The sequence below is a fragment of the Orbicella faveolata genome, unplaced genomic scaffold (genome assembly GCF_042242905.1).
Source record: "Orbicella faveolata isolate gen_17 unplaced genomic scaffold, um_ofav_v1 contig_15, whole genome shotgun sequence".
In the NCBI taxonomy this organism is placed as follows: Eukaryota; Metazoa; Cnidaria; class Anthozoa; order Scleractinia; family Merulinidae; genus Orbicella; species Orbicella faveolata.
Genome location: NW_028301542.1, coordinates 10,627,903 through 10,648,277, shown reverse-complemented (window position 1 = coordinate 10,648,277; position 20,375 = coordinate 10,627,903). Strand labels below are relative to the sequence as shown.

At 40.1% G+C, this 20,375-nt stretch overlaps 1 protein-coding gene and 3 pseudogenes across 1 annotated transcript in view; 2 read left to right on the top strand and 2 right to left on the bottom strand.

The window, feature by feature from the left end:
- The window catches only part of LOC110051325 (fumarylacetoacetase-like), a 72,316-nt gene that overhangs the window by 23,757 nt on the left and 28,184 nt on the right, over nucleotides 1–20,375 (bottom strand). Inside the window, exons 6-7 of the mRNA XM_089288385.1 lie at nucleotides 3,061–3,151; nucleotides 2,153–2,250 (exon numbers count right to left, since the gene is read on the bottom strand). Coding sequence (XP_089144511.1) covers nucleotides 2,153–2,250; nucleotides 3,061–3,151 — 189 coding nt within the window. The remainder of the gene's footprint in view (nucleotides 1–2,152; nucleotides 2,251–3,060; nucleotides 3,152–20,375) is intronic.
- On the bottom strand, nucleotides 5,278–8,611 carry LOC149113500 (uncharacterized; annotated as a pseudogene).
- Nucleotides 13,277–14,678, top strand: LOC149113499 (uncharacterized; annotated as a pseudogene).
- Nucleotides 15,274–16,253, top strand: LOC149113498 (uncharacterized; annotated as a pseudogene).

Here is a 20,375-nt window from a genome sequence, read left to right as displayed (position 1 = left end):
ATCTCGCATCCTGACCAAACAGGCCACATACAGTCCAGAATCAAAACTTCTACAAATGAGCGATCATGAATGATCGAAAAAGCAAATCGCCTCGTATACACATACTTAGCATTGTAATTTGTTTTCGCTGGGCCAAACAAATCTCACTCCGGTCTGTGCCCGGGGGGGCACTGAAATATATGGGCTATATAGGTATGTGCCACTATGAAGGGTATGGTTTTCAAGCAGTTTACTCTAGAATAGGGTATATAAATCAGAGCGTTTGGGTCTAGAATAGGGTATCATTTTTCACAAAATTGACTAGTTGGTTGAAGATTTTATCTAGACTAAGGAAACCAGGAATTGCCACTCAAAAATATAAAAAAATCAAATCAGCAAGTTTAAATTTACGCAAATCAGCCTCAACAGTGTCGATAGATGGGGAGATTTGGGGAGTTTACTCTAGTATAGGGTAGCAAAGTTCAGCTGAACTAGCTCTGGTATAGGCTAAGGGTTCCAGGGTCCAAGTGGCACATCCCCACCCAGAAATTCCAAAAGTACCTCCCCCAGGGGTCTGTGTTGAGACCGCATTTATAAATTGCGAGTACAAATAAATGGTTGTTGTTGCTGTTGTTGTTGTTGTTGTTGTTGCATTCCCTTTTGTTGAATACAATCAGAGTGAAAAATCAGTCCAAAGAACGCTCCAAAATGTCCAAAACAGCACAAGAAGCCACAAAAGAGAATAAGAATGATGTAGCAGATAGACATGAAATGTATAGAGTCCATGGTTTGGTAATGATGTCATTCATTTTTGCCCCCGCTGCAGAGTGGCCAAATTAGTGTTGCAAGACCCAAGGTGAACCGTCCCATGAAACTTGGCTGAAGTCTGCATTAGGACTGCGTTCTACGAACGCAATTTTAGAGGTTAATGTGACACAAAACCAGCATGTACACTGTGTAGTGCCAGCAATGTCAATGCATTCTTTGTGTAGATAGATATTGTAGTTACTCAGTATGAGAACTTATTTCCTCAGTAGTCAAAAGCCATTAAGACAAAAAGAATACCTAATCTCTAATGGGAGTTATACCAATATTTAGTTTTCACATAATAATGCAAATTACCATAAGTTAAGATCAGCACATTTCAACTTCTTTCATATTATTGATCAGTGCAGTCGTGCTAAGCTCACAGTATACCATTGTGATAGAGAATAAATTGCCTGGATAAACAAGTCACATTACTGTTTACAATAATATTTCAAACAACACAGTCATGTTATTACGACAAAATCAATATTCCATTATCTGGCCCCCCCAAAAATGATCTTGACAAAAAAGGCTTAGCTATTGTGATGAGCTGATTTCCCAGAAGCTGTCTTCTTTCCAGTAACAGTGCAGCATGGTTCTCAGTTGTGAGATAAGCACAGGCAAGCACAAGCATAAGCACAAGGGAGCACAAGGATGTTCAGATTAGCGACATACGCATCCGCAGTGTGAGTCATGTCGGAAACATTTTCGTGTCCACTTCTATTCGTTTTAGAATATGAAAAGAAACAGAGGCTCTGAAAAGGAAGATAAAACAGTGGAGAAACAACATGGCAGAGGAAGAAGCACTGTTTGCTGAGTTGATGTTGGTGAATATATTAACCAAAGTTCTGCTACACTTTATTTTAATAATCATTCCTTGAGTAAACAAACTCAGTTCGATTTGTGCTTTTGCTTACCTGATTTCAAATTTAGCTCTCGTGCAATCTCGCTCCACGCTAACTCCTTTCTATGTGCGTTTTTGAAGTCAACCAACAATTTATTGTACAGAATTGGATAGCTCCAGACAAGCTCTGCCAACCTCTCATCTGCCAATTTTGTTGACGGAGAGGAGATCTGGAACAGTGTTATTCTGATTGGTTGAATTCTTGGGCTTATGCTTGGGCTTATCTCAGACCAGTTCCCACTAGTGAAATAAGCGTAATAAGCATAAGTGCAAGCACAAGAAAAAGGAAAATGTTTCTTTTTCTTGTGCTTATGCTTATTCTTATTCTACCTCAGTGCACATTAACAGTTTCTTGTGCTTATGCTTGTGCTTATGCTTGTGCTTATCTCACAAGTGTGAACCAGGCTTACAGGTGTATAACCTAAACTAGAAGGAGATATCAAGAGTAACACTAGTACTTACTATCATCAGGCCTGGTCTGTCCAACAGGGCGTCGCACTGGAGTACCTGACACTATGACAGAAGATGCTCTACCATGGTATCCAACTGGTAAATGAATCCTGCCAGGTTTACATTTAATGTCACCTTCAATCTACAATGTAGGCAGCTGTCCATGTATTGGCATCTGCTTTATTTTAACATTATTAAGTATAATATTATAACAGTTGGACCCTACAAATTTAAACTTTCAAAGAATGAATATGTCTTAAATGTTTGGGCAAGAGATCTCCTAGTCTTTTTCCAGTCTCATCAATGTCTAGCATTTTGTATAGCATGTCATCAATTAGTTACATCTGAAAAGTCAACTGTTAAACTGCAGTCATCAGCAATATGCTTGCTACCCAGACAATAAATAACTTTTGATCTTAAGTGATGGTAGCAATTGTAATGATGTTTCTTAAATTAATTCTATTTAAAATGTAGTTTTGTAATCATCATTGATAACAAATGTTATTTGTATAATTTATTGTGACAGTGATGCAATAGATTTTAGAGTGGTTTTTAATCAAGTGTTATAAAACCAAACCCAGTTTTATAAACATTATAATAAATATTATTCATATTATTATGAAAGTAATGCAAAACGTTTTTAGAGAGGTTTTCAATCAAGTGTTATAAAACTAAAACCAGAGTCATCACCTTGGCCAATCACAAGAACACAGGCAATACAGTCAACCAATCAAACCTTAAAGTAAATACTGCAGCTGGCACAAAGCACAACAAAATGTGCATGACAAAGTCACAATACAAGGGCTCCAGAAGGGAGGGGGGTGGTGGTTCAGGTCCAGATGGGGGTCTATGTTTTGTGCCAACCAACAAACCTATGCTCTATGAATCTTTGGCTTTTTTTATCACACATTGATTCTTACCAGTTTGGCATGAGAGCATTGTCCTTCCCTCTAAACATTGTGCCAACATTTGTTGCATGGTTTTTGGATGAATAAAAGTCTGTGTAGTCACCTAAAAATTAAGAAACAACATGGAAACAAAATTTGAAATGAGAGAGAAATTCTAGAATTAAGGGAATCTCAATCAGACAGACACAATGAACAAATATAAAGAACAAGGCTATTTTTCTTGATACAGCAAGTTAAACTACATTGCAAACTACATTGTTTCCTGTCAAACATGGATACAACAGGAACATGCACCACATGATATCCTTTTGTATCAAAAAATTGAGAAAATTATAACCTCTTACTAACTGTGCATGAGGGCTCTACCAGGGAACATTGGCTACAGACTGAGCACAGCGAGGTCCGTACAACTACATGTAGTGAGACAATCTCAGATAGTGCGGAGCGTAATTGATAGCTCTGGCACGGTAGTCACATAGGTATTCACCCCTGCTCATTCACTCATGGTTTGTATTTCCCTTGGCAGTCTTCTAGGGCTTTTCCCCTTTAATAGCAGTGTGTATGTTTCATGGTTGTGTTTTCATTCAAGGCCCAAAATTTACTTACAATTACCATTTGTCATGACAGCTTTAAAATTTTACTCTGGTGTTTTCTGTTGATTTTCATTCATTTTAAATTTAATAATATGTGAAGTAGCAAACATGACAATTTCACTTTTCATGCCAATGTTTGTAACTTGATACTTTTGTTTTCCTCACAAAGATATGTCAAATAAAGCTCTTGTTTTCTCGAAAACATGCGGGAGATGTGCTTGTTTTTTTTTTCATTACTAGAGACAAAGGGAAGAAAGTTAAATATCTGATGAAGAAATGGAAGAGGAATGATTTTATTTTACTCAAAATGCAAATTTTATTTTCACTGATAAACAAGAACTAATTTAATTATCAGTTAGTCATGGAATACCACTTTCTTTTTCTGCTTACCATCTTTGTTGTTAACAATTTAATACACATGAACGATATTGACTGATACAACTGACAATCATTTCAACGAAAAGTATTGAAGGTAAACATCGCTACTTGGCTGAGATTATATCCTTAATTGGTGAAGAAGTCTCCTCAAAGACTAATTAAATTAATTTGTGCTTTCATTAGGTGCCAGCACTTTCCTGATTTCACAATTAAGGGAAGAAATATACAAGCTGCTAAGGAGAAGCTAACTAATGCATACATTAACGTTAAGTAATTTGCGCATGCATTTAGAGTAAATTGGTTTTGTTCCAAAGAGAATAGTACCATAAGGAGAGCAAGGGGTTACCTGAAACAAATATATAGCTTTGTGAATGTTGACACAAACCTACTCTAAGAGTGGGTGTAACATATTTTACATACTATTAGAGTATACATGTACCTGTCCCACCCCACCCCCATTACTTCCTTGCCCCTAGACTGATTGATTATTTGAAATTTAATAATTATACAAACATTAAAGTTTACACCTTCGCACCATATTTCCATAGTGCTTTAGCAGATGGCAGCCCCAGAACCATCCCAATAGTGCACTCTTCACTAAAACTTCACTAAAAACAACTGAGGGCCAATATCCCCCAGTAAGGCTTGGGCTAGTTAGGTTGACAAGTACTATATTACATGGCACTCGGGCCATGCTGGTTTATTTTCTGTAAAATGCACTTGTGGTCACTTGAATTTGGGTTTCCCTGTAACGGGTTATTGATGACGCAGCTCAGAAAGAACGAGCTACCACAAGTTTGAAAACAAATTTATTGGTGGTAAGTCATGTTAGATATAAACAAGACTTCAAAATTTGGACAATGGTTTCTGTTGATCCTGGAATACTTTAACTTGCACATAACAAAATATCGGTCAAGAGAAGTCAAAACTGGTTGCTGTAAAACTTATACACAGCTGATAAAGAAGCAGCCTTTAAGTCAATCGTCCTCATCACTCTTGATAACGATTCAACGCTTCTTTTCACTGTGGTCAATTTTCACATACCACAACAGAGCTGGAAATAATTTTTCTTCTTTATCAGGACATGTGTCCTTTCAAATCTTCATTTTGGTCGGACAATATATTATCAATTTGACCGGACATTAATTTGCATAATTGATTTGCATAAGTAATTATCATAATAAAATTTATTAGCATACTGTAAAAATTTTCATTACATATCGTTCAAAACTCCATTTAAATTTGATTTATTAATCATTTATAATGATTAGATGACTTTATCTACAAGATGACTGCACTGATCTCTCCTGGTTATCTGCTGATTATATGTTCTTCAAGCAAACCTAGCTTTTTATTGAATGCTACAGGAGCCTATCACTAGGAGTGTGCAACTACCCCAATTATTCCTGTCCCAGCCTTTTCATAGACCCATCTATTTGTAGTTTGAATTTCTTGCAAATTCAGACCCCTGCAGGAACCTCAGTGACCAATCACAAGCACAGACTTTATAATTTCACCAGAAGACTAAGTCGACATGTCCACCTGAGGCCACCATTTTTCTCCTTACCGATTCGTGCTCATATAGACCAGAACTGACTTTTTCCTGGGAAAAGAAGTCTAAAAATAGACCGTGACATAGGCTTAGTATGGGAGTTGCAGGCTCCTAGTGATAGGCTCCTCACCAAAGTTGACTCTAGGGTACATACATGAAGGTCTAACAGCATATCGCAATGCACGTAATGCATAATAGGGTGATTTCGGAAAAGTACTTTTCATTTGGCAAGTACAGGAAAGATGAACACTTCTGCTTTATGATATGGCAGGAGCCCAGGTTATGGCTCAAACTGTCAGAGTCAAGGGCCCAAAATTCAAAAAAATCTGGAGTAGCCATTTGGCGACTAAGTGATAAAAATCAAGTGGGAATTTTATTCAGAAAAGAACTCAATGCATAAAATCTGTGAAAAAAAAATTCCCAAGATGTTTTTGGCCACTAATTTTGTATACATAGCTAATGTAATGTCTATGAAAGATTATGTATTCCAAGAGACACAATCGGTAGGCATACACGACGCACTCAATGTTCAAGGGTTTGCAATGCATTATAGCGGAGCTCTGGTGGCCTGAAGGACCGCCAAGAGGAGCCCCATACTCATATAAGAAAAGAAAAGGAAACCCATGAGTTGATTTTCTCATGGTTATCGTGGCTAGCGGTATTGCTCGTGGGCGTGTATTCACGACAGCGATGACGACAACGATGGAGTCGTGCAACATGGCGGCCATACTCCAAATAATAGGTTGACAGAGACATACAGCCTTGGCTTACTGTGTACTTCTTTGATATTGGACATCCATTCTTCTAATCAATTGACACCTGTCAAAACAAGGTATCCGCTAACCAGTATCACTTGACCATATTGCGGGTTCAAGTTTACAGCTCATCCAGGTCACATGTTTCTTTTAAGTTGACTGCTGATCAAGTGCTGGTTTTCGATTGGAACAGGGCAGGATTGTTCGGAAGCCAGTTAACGCTAGCCCAGGATTAAAAGTTAACTGAATTATAACTTTTTCTTCTATACAAATGTTTTTTTTCCTGCTTTGTTTTGTGTATATGGTGATTATAAAAACTCAAAACAGAAGGCCAAACAATATACAGAAAACCTCATTGCAAAGTTACAAAACACAAATCAAAATTCTACCTTTTCCTGGGTTAGCTTAATTGGGCTCTGAACAACCCAGCCCAGGACCTACGTTTTTAGGCTGGCCTAAATCTATATATTAGGGCGATTCCAAACATGATCAGCCATTTGCAAGTTTTCCAATGTGAGGGAATCCTTTACAGCAAAGCAAAAGGATAGATTGCTTTCTTTTCTTATATTGAATGTTATAGAAGTAAAGATCTTTGACAATGTGTTTCTGGAAGGACATAATTAATGTCTGAGAAAATAACTGTTATTGATCGTCAACACAGAAACGTAGTCGCCATTATGGTAGCCTGTGAATGCAGACATATTTCCGGCTGTTGACTAAACCAGCATTTTTGGTTGCCAAAGATGAAATTTTAGCTGCATTGTCGCAATTTTGACCCTTTTAACAATGTATCTAACTAAATTTTATGGATGTACAATAACTTGGTGTTGGTGAAATGTTTGGACATCATGTCCGATCATAATGTGAAATTGGCCGGACATATTTAAAATTTGGTTGGACAATGTCTAACGACCAACTGTTATTTCCAGCCCTGCCACAAAATATTTGGAAGGTAAAGCCACTAATGGATTCTATTTTTGCAGGTGCAAAAACTGGAGCAGAAGAAGGCAGTAAAGGATCGCTAGCATGATTAAGCAATTAATTTTTGGTGGTGCTTGTGGCTGTTGCTGCAGTCAAACAAGTGGCTACTTGAAGAAGTCCTTGAAGACCTTGATTATTCACACTAGAGATTGTGTCATCTCTGGATCAAGAATGGTCACTCTGCTGAGGGTCAAGGACATCCTCCTATCAATTGGAATTTTGAACAAACTGACTTGTGAGATTGCAAACCCTCAACGCTTTTAAGGCCACTCAGTTGGCCTCAAAGTTCTCCGGTTAATCTGCATTGAGCAGCCTTGAAACACAAGTTTTCCTCACGGACTGATTGGTTACTCTTTTCCTTCATGCTAAAGGCCAGCATTCTTCGCTGCAGTGGAAATTTCCAATTTCATTTTTACCGGGGGTGCCCTCATCATTTGAGTGTCGATTATGCTGGACCACGAAGTAAAATGGTGATTCTGGTGCATTCAGCTCCACTGGCTGATGACAGCAGAATTTCTTGTTGAAGTTGACTGGAAATCTCTCCATACTGGTGGCAAAAACCTTCAGCTGGAATACTCTTTGGTGTCCATGTTCCTGACCTTCTGACCATGTCAGGTCTTTGCACCTTGCTCAGCTAACCTAGCCAGGAATGCTTGGCCATCATTCTGCTGTTGAAGCTAAACATCTCCTCAGCATAACTTACAGCTTTCATCTCTTGGTCGGAAACCAAAGTGTAAGGATAAATATCACCACTCAGTTCATCAAAGTGAAAGTGGATTGGAGTCACTGAATTCTCCCACTTCATAAAGAGCATCTTCATTTTCATCAATCACCTTAAAGTGCTTGTGGCTTCTTTCCTTTGCCATGCTCATGAAATAGTGACTTGCACTTTGCGGCTAGTATGCTTCTCAATTTTCCAAACTCATTGTCCTTGAGTATGTTGAATGGATATTTCTTCTCAGTTAAGTATTGCTGTATACTGTGCTGAAAACTGGAAATTGTTGCTGACTCATACTGCTCTCCATTTTTCCTTGAAGTGCTCATAAAAAATTTGGACCAAAGGTGGTCAAGCTTGGATGCAGTTAAGCTTTCTTTCATTTGTCATAATACTGTTAGCTTCCATGTATTGGAGAGGAGTGTTCATATCAGTAGTTGTCTTATTTGTGTCAGCACTATTCTGTTTGTTTGTAAAGTTGTCTATGGCCTCCTGGCTTTCACTAATTCCTGTTTCAGTTTCTATCAGATATTTCCAGATCTTCAGGATAATAAAATTTGCTTGGTGAATATTTGTCTTCCTTGTCCATGTTGTAAGCTCTTTATTATGTCTACGTTTTAGGTAGTTTCTTTGCAAAGAATGGGGGTATTTACAAGTTTTCTTCTTGCAGTTTTAGTTACAAATTTTGAATTTGCTGGCTTTCGTAAACAAAAAAACGCAGCCAAGAAAAAATACATGACCAACAAAGAACCTATCAGAATGCTATGATTTACCTCAAGACTACCTTGCCATATAATGAAAATACTTCATTTGTACATCTTCCCAGGCTAGCACCCTGGAGAGGGCACTCAAGCCTCGCTATATCAGGGAGGATACAACACATACAATGGCAGACAATGGTTTTAAGTCACAGCTGCATTGGTGTAAAGCTTTATGTCAGGGGTTGTTCTCAAAGGATGGGAGAGGTTATTCAACCTCGCTGGACAGCTACTGCCCACCTCAAGCTGGGCAGCCCCTAGGCAGCAAGGTGCTATCCTGTCACTGGCCACCTGCCTCACTGAGGGTGTGGGACTTGTGGGAGGGTGTGGGACTTATCAAACCTGACAAGTGTTCAAAAGCAAAATGATTAAAGTGGAAACCAGATCTCAAGCTTGGGAGCTGGAATGTTAGGGAGGGAGCTGGAATGTAAATACCCCCATTCTTTGCAAAGAAACTACCTAAAACGTAGACATAATAAAGAGCTTACAACATGGACAAGGAAGACAAATATTCACCAAGCAAATTTTATTATCCTGAAGATCTGGAAAGAAAAACTAAATATTATTATTATTATTATTATTATTATTATTATTATTATTATTATTATTATTATTATTATTATTATTATTATAATGTTAGTATGATTACACTGGTTTGTCTAACCACCCATGTGAAACAGATGACACCAGCAAGACAGCTATCATCAACAAGCTTCTTCAGCTGCAAATAGATATAGCTGCTCTTCAGGAGACGTGTCTGGCTGATGATTCAGAACGTCTGAAACAGGAAAATAATTCCTGTGGCAGGGAAAGAGGAGCAGGAAGTAGTTTTTGCCATCAGGAATACTCTACTCAGTGCTGTGGAACCTGGAAACATCAAGACTGAGTGCCTCCTGTCTCTGCAGCTCAATACTGCAGTTGGCCCAGGAAACTTGCTTTATGCCTATGCTACCTCTCTGACCTCTACAGCGAAGCAAAAGACAAAATTTATAGCCACCTTGATGAAGTCATTGAAGACTTCCCTAAACAGGCACCTATAATTATGCTAAGAGATTTCAATGCGAGAGTAGGTGCAGACCATGATACATAGTCTAAGTCACTTTGGAGTAGGAAAATCAAATGGAAATGGCCCACGTTTATTGGAGTTTTGCACATATTAAGATCTTTGTATTACCAGAACGAAACGTCATCATTGTAATGGGAGATTTTAATGCCAAGATTGGCAGTGATAACAGGGCTAGGAGGAGATCATGAGGCAGCAAGGTCTAGGGGAGATGAATGACAATGGAGAGAGATTTGCCGACCGATGTGCTACAAGCAACCTGGTCATGGGAGGGAGTTACTTCCAACAGCAAAGGATACACAAAGCGACTTGGGTATCACCAGACCTGCAGACACAAAATCAGACTGATCACATGTGCATCAGGAAGAGATTCCGAAGAACTCTCCAAGATGTGTGTGTCAGGCAAGGGGCAGATGTGGCTTCAGACCACCATCTCCTGGTTGCACGGTTGAAACTCAAACTGAGGAGGAACTGGACAGGGAGGACAAACCAATGCTTGGGGTACAACACCTTTCTTCTAAATGATACCAACAAACGGGAGGAATTCAGCATCACACCCTCCAATAAGTTCCAGGCCCTGCAAGAACTGATGGAAGAGGAAACCATTGACGTAAGGTGGCAGAGAGTGAAAGGAGCGGTCACATCGACATGCAATGAAGTGCTGGGTCCGAGGAACCCCAACCAAGGCTGCTTTCGGGAAAAGAATACAGGCAAGAAGATTGAAGCAAAGAAGGTGGCTGTTAACAACAACCGAACACGAACTGCAAAAGCTAAGGCGCAAGAGGAGTACAAAGGGGTGAACAGGAGTGTCAAAAGGAGCCTTAAGGCAGACAAACGCAACTATCTGGAGTGGCTGGCAGCAGAGGCTCAAGAGGCAGCTTATCATGGAAATAAGCGGGACCTTTATGCTACCATAAGGAACCTACTGGGAAAATAAAGCAAGCCAGAGAGACCGGTGAAAGATAAGGATGGGTAACCAATATCTGATTATGAGGGGCAGAAGAAGAGATGGGTGAAGCATTTTGAGGAGCTGCTCAACCGACCTGCCCCTCCAGACCCTCCGGACATACAGCCAGCCAGCAGCGACCTACCCATTGACTGTAGCACACCAACAAAGAAGGAGATTCAAAACCCTATCAAGCAGCTGAGAAATGGCAAGGCTGTACCTGACAACATCCCAGGCACTGAAGGTCGACATCAGGACAAACATGGAGCTGCTCTACCCTCTTTTAAATAAGATCTGGGAAGAGGAGCGGGTACCAACAGAGTGAAAGGAAGGTTACCTGATCAAGCTCCCCAAAAAAGGTGATCTCAGCTCCTGCTCCAATTACAGAGGTATAACACTGCTGTCCATTCCAGGAAAGGTGTTTAATCGAGTCTTGCTGAACAGGATGAAAGATGCCATAGACCCGCAGCTTTGCGAGCAGTAAGCTGGTTTCCATAAGAATAGGTCTCGCACCGACCAAATCGCCTCACTGCATATCATCCTGGAGCAGTCCCTGGAGTGGAATTCACCTCTTTATATCAACTTTGTGGACTATGAAAAAGCATTTGACAGCATAGATCGGCAGACCCTCTGGAAGCACAATAGAATACAATGAGACACAATGGAATACCGGAGAAAATAACCAATATCATTAGAAACTTGTACGAAGGGATGACCTGCAGGGTGGTCCATGGACAGCAACTCACTGATGCCTTTGAGGTGAGAACTGGAGTGAGGCAAGGATGCCTACTGTCGCCAGTTATGTTTCTTCTGACGATGGACTGGGTAATGAAGACATCTACAGCCCAAGGGCGAAATGGCATCCAGTGGACACTTTGGAAGCAGTTGGATGACCTGGACTATGCTGACGACCTGGCCCTTCTTTCACACAAGGTGAAAAAAGGTCTGCTCTTCATGAATACAAGAGGTACCCATTGCGTTACATCACCATTTGCATTGCTCAAAGCAGAGTTAAGCAAGAAGCCAGAACTTGTGCAAATGACTTCTGGATAGACCTGAGTACCAAAATCCAAGCTGAGGCTGATATTGGAAATATCAGAGGGATGTACAAGGGCATCACAAAAGCCTCTGGTCTCATGCAAGGCAAAACAGCTCCACTAAAGACAAAATCGTGTGAAATCATTAAGGACAAAACCAAGTAAATGGACAGATGGGCAGAACAGTATTCTGACCTTTATGCCAGTGAGACCCAAGTGTCTTAGGCTACTCTGAATGCTGTCATAGGGAAGCTGTTTGGCCGAAGTAATACTAACAGAAATTAGTGGACAGGATATATCCAGAATCTCAGTGTGGATTTATGTCCAACAGATCCACTATCGACATGACCTTTTCCCTTCGCCGACTACAAGAGAAGTGCAGGGACAAGCACATACAAGACTCTCACACAGGGCTTTATTCAGGGGTTAAAAAAAAGAAAATAAAAAAAACACACTGAATGGGAGTTTAAAGGGGTGGACCCTATGTAAAAATCTACCCAAAATAAAATACGTATTAAAAGCTAATGAAAAGCTAAGCTAAAAGCTAAGTTTTCATTACATTAACACAAATAATAGCTAAAAATTTAAAATTTAGATTATAAAACATAAATATTTAACAAAACGATTTCAGAACTTTCTGTCACTATCTGGCATTTAGACATCTCACTGAGGCATTTGACTTGGTGAGCAGAGACAGTCTCTTCAAATTACTACCTCTTATCGATTGTCCACCCAAGCTGCTCAGCGTTGTAAAGTCCTTTCATGATGCCATGATGGGAATCAGGGGTTTCAATGATTTTTGGGACCAGAGGGTAGTTAAGAATAACAGGAGGGTAATTTGTTGGAAGAATTTTGAGGCCTATTCGTATGCTGCTTTGTTGTTCCTACAAGTTAATCAATTTGAACAAATTTGAAGAAAATTATCTTACAATGACTTCTCAGAGTTAACCTATTCAATTTAAAAATATTTTAAAATAAAAATACTTGTGGGCAGCATGCAGCAACAACTTATGATCTTGTACAACTGAGTTTATTAATCGACTGATTTCATCTGCTAGTGAGACTTCGTCAGGATTAAACTACAGGATACAAACATGGAACTTATCATATTTCACAGACTCCATTTGAAATATAAGAGACAACAAATGGTAGGAGTTTCCTGGTTAGTACTTCAAACCACTTTTTAACGCCAACAGAAGGGCGAACCCCCCTAAAGAAACAATAAAAGGGGCCTGGGTATACCCACAAGGCCCTGGGACCCAGATCTCGTGCTCCCATGATGTTTCAGTGGCTTTTTCCCTTGTGCTTCAAACCATTCGGTAAGTATTTTGCTTTTGCCCTGCATTTTTACAAATTCTAACCGTTTTTAGGCTATACCTCTGTGTTTTTACACAGTAGGTTTCTTTTAGGTGATATTTGTCACTTTTCAGGATATTTAAAATCCCTGAACATGTCCCATAGAAGACACAAGTTGCATAAAAGGTCTCGCTCTTGGTCGCCATCTTCCCGCCAAAACTCTGTTTTGTTGCCTGACGTACATCTTGAAGGGTTCCTGCTGAAACGGCGCAACGATGAAAATGATTCCCTTCAGAAGATTCTTCAGTTGATTGAACATCTTTTCAACCAAATAGACTCAGTTGAGTCCCGAGTAAATCAGCCAGAAACTATTGCAGATACTGATGATGATGCTTTGTCGATTATGGCTGGTGAAACGTCAGGCTTGGAGACTAGCAAATCTTTGGTGACCGAAGTGTCTTTTAAGACTGCTACTTTGTCTGTTGGAGCACCCATGGAGCCTATCAAGGCACCCGTAGAGCCTATACAGGCACCCGTAGCGCCTACTAAGGCACCAACAGAGTCTAGTAAGACATCTGACCAAGTTGAAAACTCAACGAAATCTAGGGATGATCATGGGCTGTTTGACCCAGTTGCCAAGTCAACCTCCTGGAAACCATCAGCTTCTCTCTCCAAGTTTCTGGATACTAATTTTCAGAGAAAATTATCTTTTATCTTACCAGCAATCTCTTGTTATTTTGGATGACTGGGAAACTCCTGAAGTGGATGCACTCTCTGCTCCAAAACTTGATCAACAATTTAAAGAGAAAAAGTTTGTACAAGAAAAGGATAAGGAAATGTTTAATGTTCAGTGGGCTTTCTTAATTGCCACTCACCCACTCTGTGGCCTTCATGATTGTATTTAAAATGATTCAGCTCCATCTTATGAAGAAATTAAAGTAGCTTTTGAACAAGCTCTTTGCCTTTTAGGCTCAGCCAATGCTCAGCTGTCTACCCTGAGACAACAGAGGGTCCTCACAGCCATAAACTGTTCGAGGACAAACCTCATGGAACCACCTCTGCCTAATGCAAAATCATGACTATTTGGGGATGATTTCCCCTCCTTGGCCTCAAAACAGGCCAAGTTGTCAAGGGGTCTCACAAAAAATTTGGCACAGACTACAGGAAAATCCTTCTCTAGATGTAGTAATAGTTCCCAGTCTCAAAGCAGACATCAAGGAGACACCTTTAACAAGTATCAATCCACTGGGTATTCAAACCCTTCTAAATCTCAGTCAAATTACCAAGGGCCTCGTTCAAAAAACAGGCTTTTTCATCCCCCTTCCAAGAGGGGACGTCAGCCAGACTCTCAGACTGCATTGTGTCTTGGGAACCCACAGATTTTCTCAATTGTTTCAGGTTACAAGATAAGTTTCCTCAAAACTCCTTTTCAAAAGTCTCCAGAATTTATCCAAACATCGGGTCAGGAGGCACTCCTAATACCCCAGGAAGTGAACGAGTTATTGCAAAAAGAGGCCATACATAAGACCCCTTTTACCAGAGACGGTTTTTTATAGCTCCCTGTTTCTTGTATTCAAAAAGGGAGGATCTTTGTGTCCGTTGAGACACCTACGTTCTTTGAACAAGTTCATTGTAAACGAGCATTTCCACATGGAAAACCTCAGTTACTTAATGATGTTGCTTTTACCAGAGATTTTATGACAAATATATATTTAAAAGATGCTTACCTTTCTGTGCCTGTTCTCGAGTAATCCCAACGTTCCTTTGCTTCTTTTGGAAGTGAACATGTTACCAGTTCAAAGCTCTTCCATTCAGCCTGTGTTCAGCCCCCAGAACTTTTACGAAAGTTCTAAAACCTGTTGCCACATTTCTGAGGAGGAAGGCCATTCGAGTCCTTATTTACCTCGACGACTTTCTTCTTTTGGCTGCAACAATGGAGGAACTGTGAAAAATACTCAGCTGGTTTTAAAATAAACCTCAAGAAATCATTACTGATTCCAACACCAGGGATAACCTTCCTGGGTTTCCAAATCGACTCAATATGCATGATGATATCACTCCCGGCAGAAAAGGCCAAAATTCAGCACTGTTGTCGCAGTCTGCTCATTTCTCAAAGTATCAAATTGTGAAACCTAGCAAGTTTAATAGGCCTGTTAGAGTCCTCAAGACCAGCCATTTGGCGAGCTCCACTACACTTTCGTCACTTGAAGTCAGATCTGAGAAGGGGCATACAAATGAACCAGGAGTCTTACGACGCTTTGATTGCCCTGTCACCGAGTGCCAGAATAGCACTTGCATGGTGGTTGAAAACACCCTCAATGCAAACAGCAGTCCCATGGACCTTCCTCTGCCAAATATGATCACAACTGATGCATCCAAGAAAGGTTGGGGTGCAGTTCATCAATCCCTTCAGACCAATGGCAGATGGCCACCAAAAGAGTCTCTCCAACACATCAATTATCTAGAGCTAAAGACATCCTGTTTTGGCTTTACTGAAAATTAAACCTTTCTCAAAGGTAAGTCTCATGTAACCGTATCTCTCCAACTAGACAACACAACCGCCACCGCTTACATTAACAACTAAGCGGGTACACATTCCCCCAGCTTATGACTGTGGCCTTAGAGTTGTGGGATTGGTGTCAGGAAAGAGACATCCTTGTGACAGCTTCTCACATCCCAGGAAGAGACAATGTCTCAGTGGACAAGGAGTCCAGAAAATTCAAGGACATGAGCGAGTGGAAGTTGGTCCCAACAATTATTCAGCCTTTTCTGCTGAGTTGTCAGACGGATCTGCTTGCAAGTCATCTAACTAACCAACTTGCGGATTACATCAGTTGGAGACCCAACCTGGGAGCCATCCACATGGACACTTATATGATAAACTGGGCTTTTCTATGGGGCTATGCCTCCCCCTGTTCAATCTGATATCCAAAACTCTGAAGAAGGTAACAATCGACCAAACGGATCTAATTCTCGTTGCTCCAGTTTGGCAAGCCCAGCCCTGGTGGCCGGTTCTGCTGAGACTTCTAATATCTCAGCCAGTGTTGCTACCGAATGGTCCAACCCTCTTAACGGATCCGACCGACCTGAATTGAGTTCATCCAATGTATCCTCGCCTTCACTTGGCCGTGTTTCACATCTCTACTAACGTTCCCAAGCTGAGGGCATTCCAACAAACATTGCTGATCTACTCATCGCAGCTACTCGTACCTCCACCTCATCGTATCTCTGGACGACAAATTGATCCTCTTTTGTCATCTATAAGTGACATTCTAATTTATTGACAGAACTCTTTAATGAAGGCTTAGCATACTGATCACTTAACACCCTTCATTCTGCTATTTCGTTAACTCATCCAGAGATAGACGGTTTTTTCAGTGGGTCAGGATCCTTATGTTACTAGGTTCCTTAAAGGAGCTCTCAATAAACGTCCTCCAAAGCCCAGGTATTCCCATACCTGGAATGTTGATGTTATGATTAAATACATGATTTCTTTGGGGAAAAACAGCACCCTATCACTTAAAGCTATGTCAGTGAAGTTAGTCACCCTGTTTCTGTCCAGAACGGATTTCCGCCTTGGCTTCCCTGGTTGTCAGACATTGCAGCGTCCTTCCAGAAGGGGTCTTACAAATTCACCATCCCTAGAAAAACTGGCTGTGCAGATACACCGGCAGAAGCATTTTTCTTTGCCCGCTCTGACCAAAACAAGAAGCTCTGTCCCGTAGATTGTTTTAGACAATATCTAAAATCATCCAGGAACGTTCGACGTGTTATCCCGTCTTATCTTCCTGATAAGTTGTTTATTTCATTTAAACGCCCCCACAAGCCAGTCACTTCACTACAACATTGAGGCGTTAGCTACGAACCTTTATGAGTGCAGCAGGAATAGACAGTCAAATTTTTAAAGCTCACTCTGTGCGTGGATAATCTACGACAGCAGCTGCCAATACATTTGTCCTGCTGTCGACTATCATGTCAATGGCCGACTAGTCTTCTGCTTCAATTTACAGAACATTTTACTATAAACCTTTGTTTACTTCAGACTTTGCTACTGGGGTCTTATCCTCAAAGTAGATGTACTTGTAAACTCAACTATTCTCCTGTTGAGTTTTTACTTATATAATTATATAATATATATACAATTTAAATGTTTTGTTATGTGGAAACATGGCTGTTTTATTGCTCTTAGTAGCAACGTTAAAAACTACCATTTGTTGTCTCATATATTTCGAACGAAGTCTGTGAAATATAATGAGAATTAAACTAGGGTTGTTAAGCGGCCTGAAGTTATAATTCAAATTATATGAACAGACGAAGTGAGAAATACATGAGCTTCCCATCCTTCTTCCCTCCTTCTATGGGGTCTCTCTTTTGCCCGTCTATTCCATGGCGTCAAAAAGCCACCGAAGCATCATGGAACCACAAGATCTGGGTCCCAGGGCCTTATGGGTATACCCAGGCCCCTTTTATTGTTTCTTTACGGGGGTTCACCCTTCTGTTGGTGTTAAAAAGTGGTTTGAAGCACTAACCGGGAAATTCCTACCATTTGTTGTCTCATAATTTATATTTCTCACTTCATTTGTTCATATAATTTGAATTATAACTTCAGGCCACTTTGGGGCCCTAGTATAATTCTCATTATATACTAAATATTGGTAGTAAAAAGTACGCTCCTACTGTAGGGTGTGCACAACAAAAAACCCACAAGAAATACGAGCAGGATATGATTAAAATCTTGCTAATAACGATTGCCTTTTGGCAGTCATTACTATTCATGTTTAGTCCCAGTTTCCTCTTGATTTCAGCTGAATGCCTGGCACATTTCTCTTCGTGTAGACTTTCCTTCGTCTTTCAGGGTCCAAAAGACTGGGTTAACACTAGAAAATTTTTCCTTGTGCTTTTCCTTTTCTTTATCTATAACATAAGACTTATTTTGCCAAATTTCTTGAAGAGAATCCATAGCTTCTTGGAAATTACTTGGTCTTAGTTACGTAATTGTGTACGGCTATCCAGGACAGCTACAAGCAGGTAGTCCGCTTATTACAAGTGGGTAGATCTACCCGCTACCTGGCTATTACTGAAACTCCTGTGGGAATGGTACAATATGATGGCAGCACCTCTGACACATTTAGCATTAAAAGTGTTGTGAAGCAGGGATGTGTCCTGGCACCAAACCCTGTTTGGCATCTTCTTTGCTCTCCTACTCAAGCATGCCTACATCTCATCACGAGAAGGCACCTACTTCCACACTATATCTGATGGCAAGTTGTACAATTTTTCAGGCTTATGATCAAAATCCAAAATCAGAGAAGTACTGATCAGAGATATGTACGTTCTTTGCAGTTGATGCAGCAGTAGCTTCGTCAGAACAGCAGCTTCAGGGACTTCTGGACCATTTCTCTGCAGCCGGTGAAGACTTCAGCATAACTATAAGCTTGACGAAAACACAGGTCATGGTTCAAGCAACTCCAGCAGCTTACAACTTAATTGTGAAGAATTTTCAACTTGAGGTTGTACACCACTTCACCTATTTAGGCTCTGCAGCAGCAGAAACCTCTCCCTAGAAGTGGAACTGGATAAAAGGATTGGAAAGGCAGTCATCAACCTCTCCTGACTAACCAAACGAGTATGGGAAAACAGGAAGCTGACGGTGAACCCTACCATGGCTACTCTACGGCAATGAGAGCTGGACTGCCTACACAAGTAGGAACTCAAACTACAGACCTTGAGATATCTATGGTGCATCCTTAGGATAACATAGAAAGACAAAGTCACCCACAATGAGGTCCTAATTAAAGCAGGAATTCCCTCCATGTATAGTCTCCTTTGTCAAAGCAGGCTCTGCTTGCTCAGTCATGTCCTTAGGATGGACAATAGTTGTATCCCCAAACTGGCAAAAGGGGAAGCAATGAATGATGTTGATTCCATTAACTGGTGGGATGTCTACCAGCTAGCCTCTAAGTATACTAAAAGTATGAGAATTCTTGAATCCAGTACAAATCCCTGCATAGATGAATAGCAACAAATGACTTGCTAACAAAAGCTGGAGTAAGAGACAACCAAAACTGCTCCTTTTGTAATGAAGAAGGGTAGAATCTACCTGATCACCTTTGGTCTTGTCCTAAATCGGTCTCTTTTTCTTGGCTAACTTTGCTCAACATTACTCCTGAACATCACACAATAGAAATACTTGTTGCTCTAGGTTTAAAGCCGGATTCCTCTCAGAAAGTGCTCTTCCCAAAAAAGTGGGAATTTCCGAGTGCATTATTTTCGCAAGCCTTCTTTTTGATCCACTGTACATTTTGTGCATATTCGACCTTGTGTACATTTGCTCCGCAGTCACTGCCTTTCAAAGACATTAAAAACACAAAGTAAATGGTAAGTAGCATATTGCAGAGTTTCTTTGCTTTTTTAGCGAATAGCATTTTGTCAGCAGTGTATGTTTTTAGAATTGCATTTTCTGCTTTATCTTTTATTATTATTATTATTATTATTATTAACGAAAGTGAGTATCGTAACTGTAAGTAATTATAACAGGTCAAGGGTAGTTTGTAGGTTACTGCATTAGAGTAAATTATAACATATTTACAACTAGTAGTAATCAAAGATTATGAGAGTGTGTTTGACGCCATCACTTTAATATAATTATATACCTTAAATGATTGTGTCTACTTCTAAAATCAACATTTTTCATCAGCAACTGAGGTTTTACAATTTACAGAGTGACAGATATATCATAGTGTCAAAGTCCATGCCAGTGAAGAGGTCTCCTGTATAATTTATGATTTGTTGATACGTTGCATGATGGCGCTGGTTTCCATAGACTCACAAGTTTAAGAGAACCAAAATATTTCCATTAGCCTTCAAATTTCATGCTAAATATTCTCACATTAACTAGTAATGTTTAGAGTAAAAGCTTATTTGTAAAACAAACTCTGCGTGACTGATTCAAGTATTCCCCCTGATGAATAAAATAGACAGTATTTACATTACCATTCCTTGGTTCAGTCTCAGTCTAATGGATCTTGCCTTCAGAGTACTTTTCCACTGATTCCAAACATTATTCAACCAGATAAAGACTGAGCTATCTGTCGCCACTGGAACTAATCATCAGATGCAATCAAACTTCTACAGCCAATGAAATGACGCCGTTCCCACAGTTAACATCCCAAAGCCAAGCCAATTCAAAGTCGTGTTTGCAAACATATAAAATAAACAAGGACAATTCCCTCAGATTTCAATAAATGTTACAT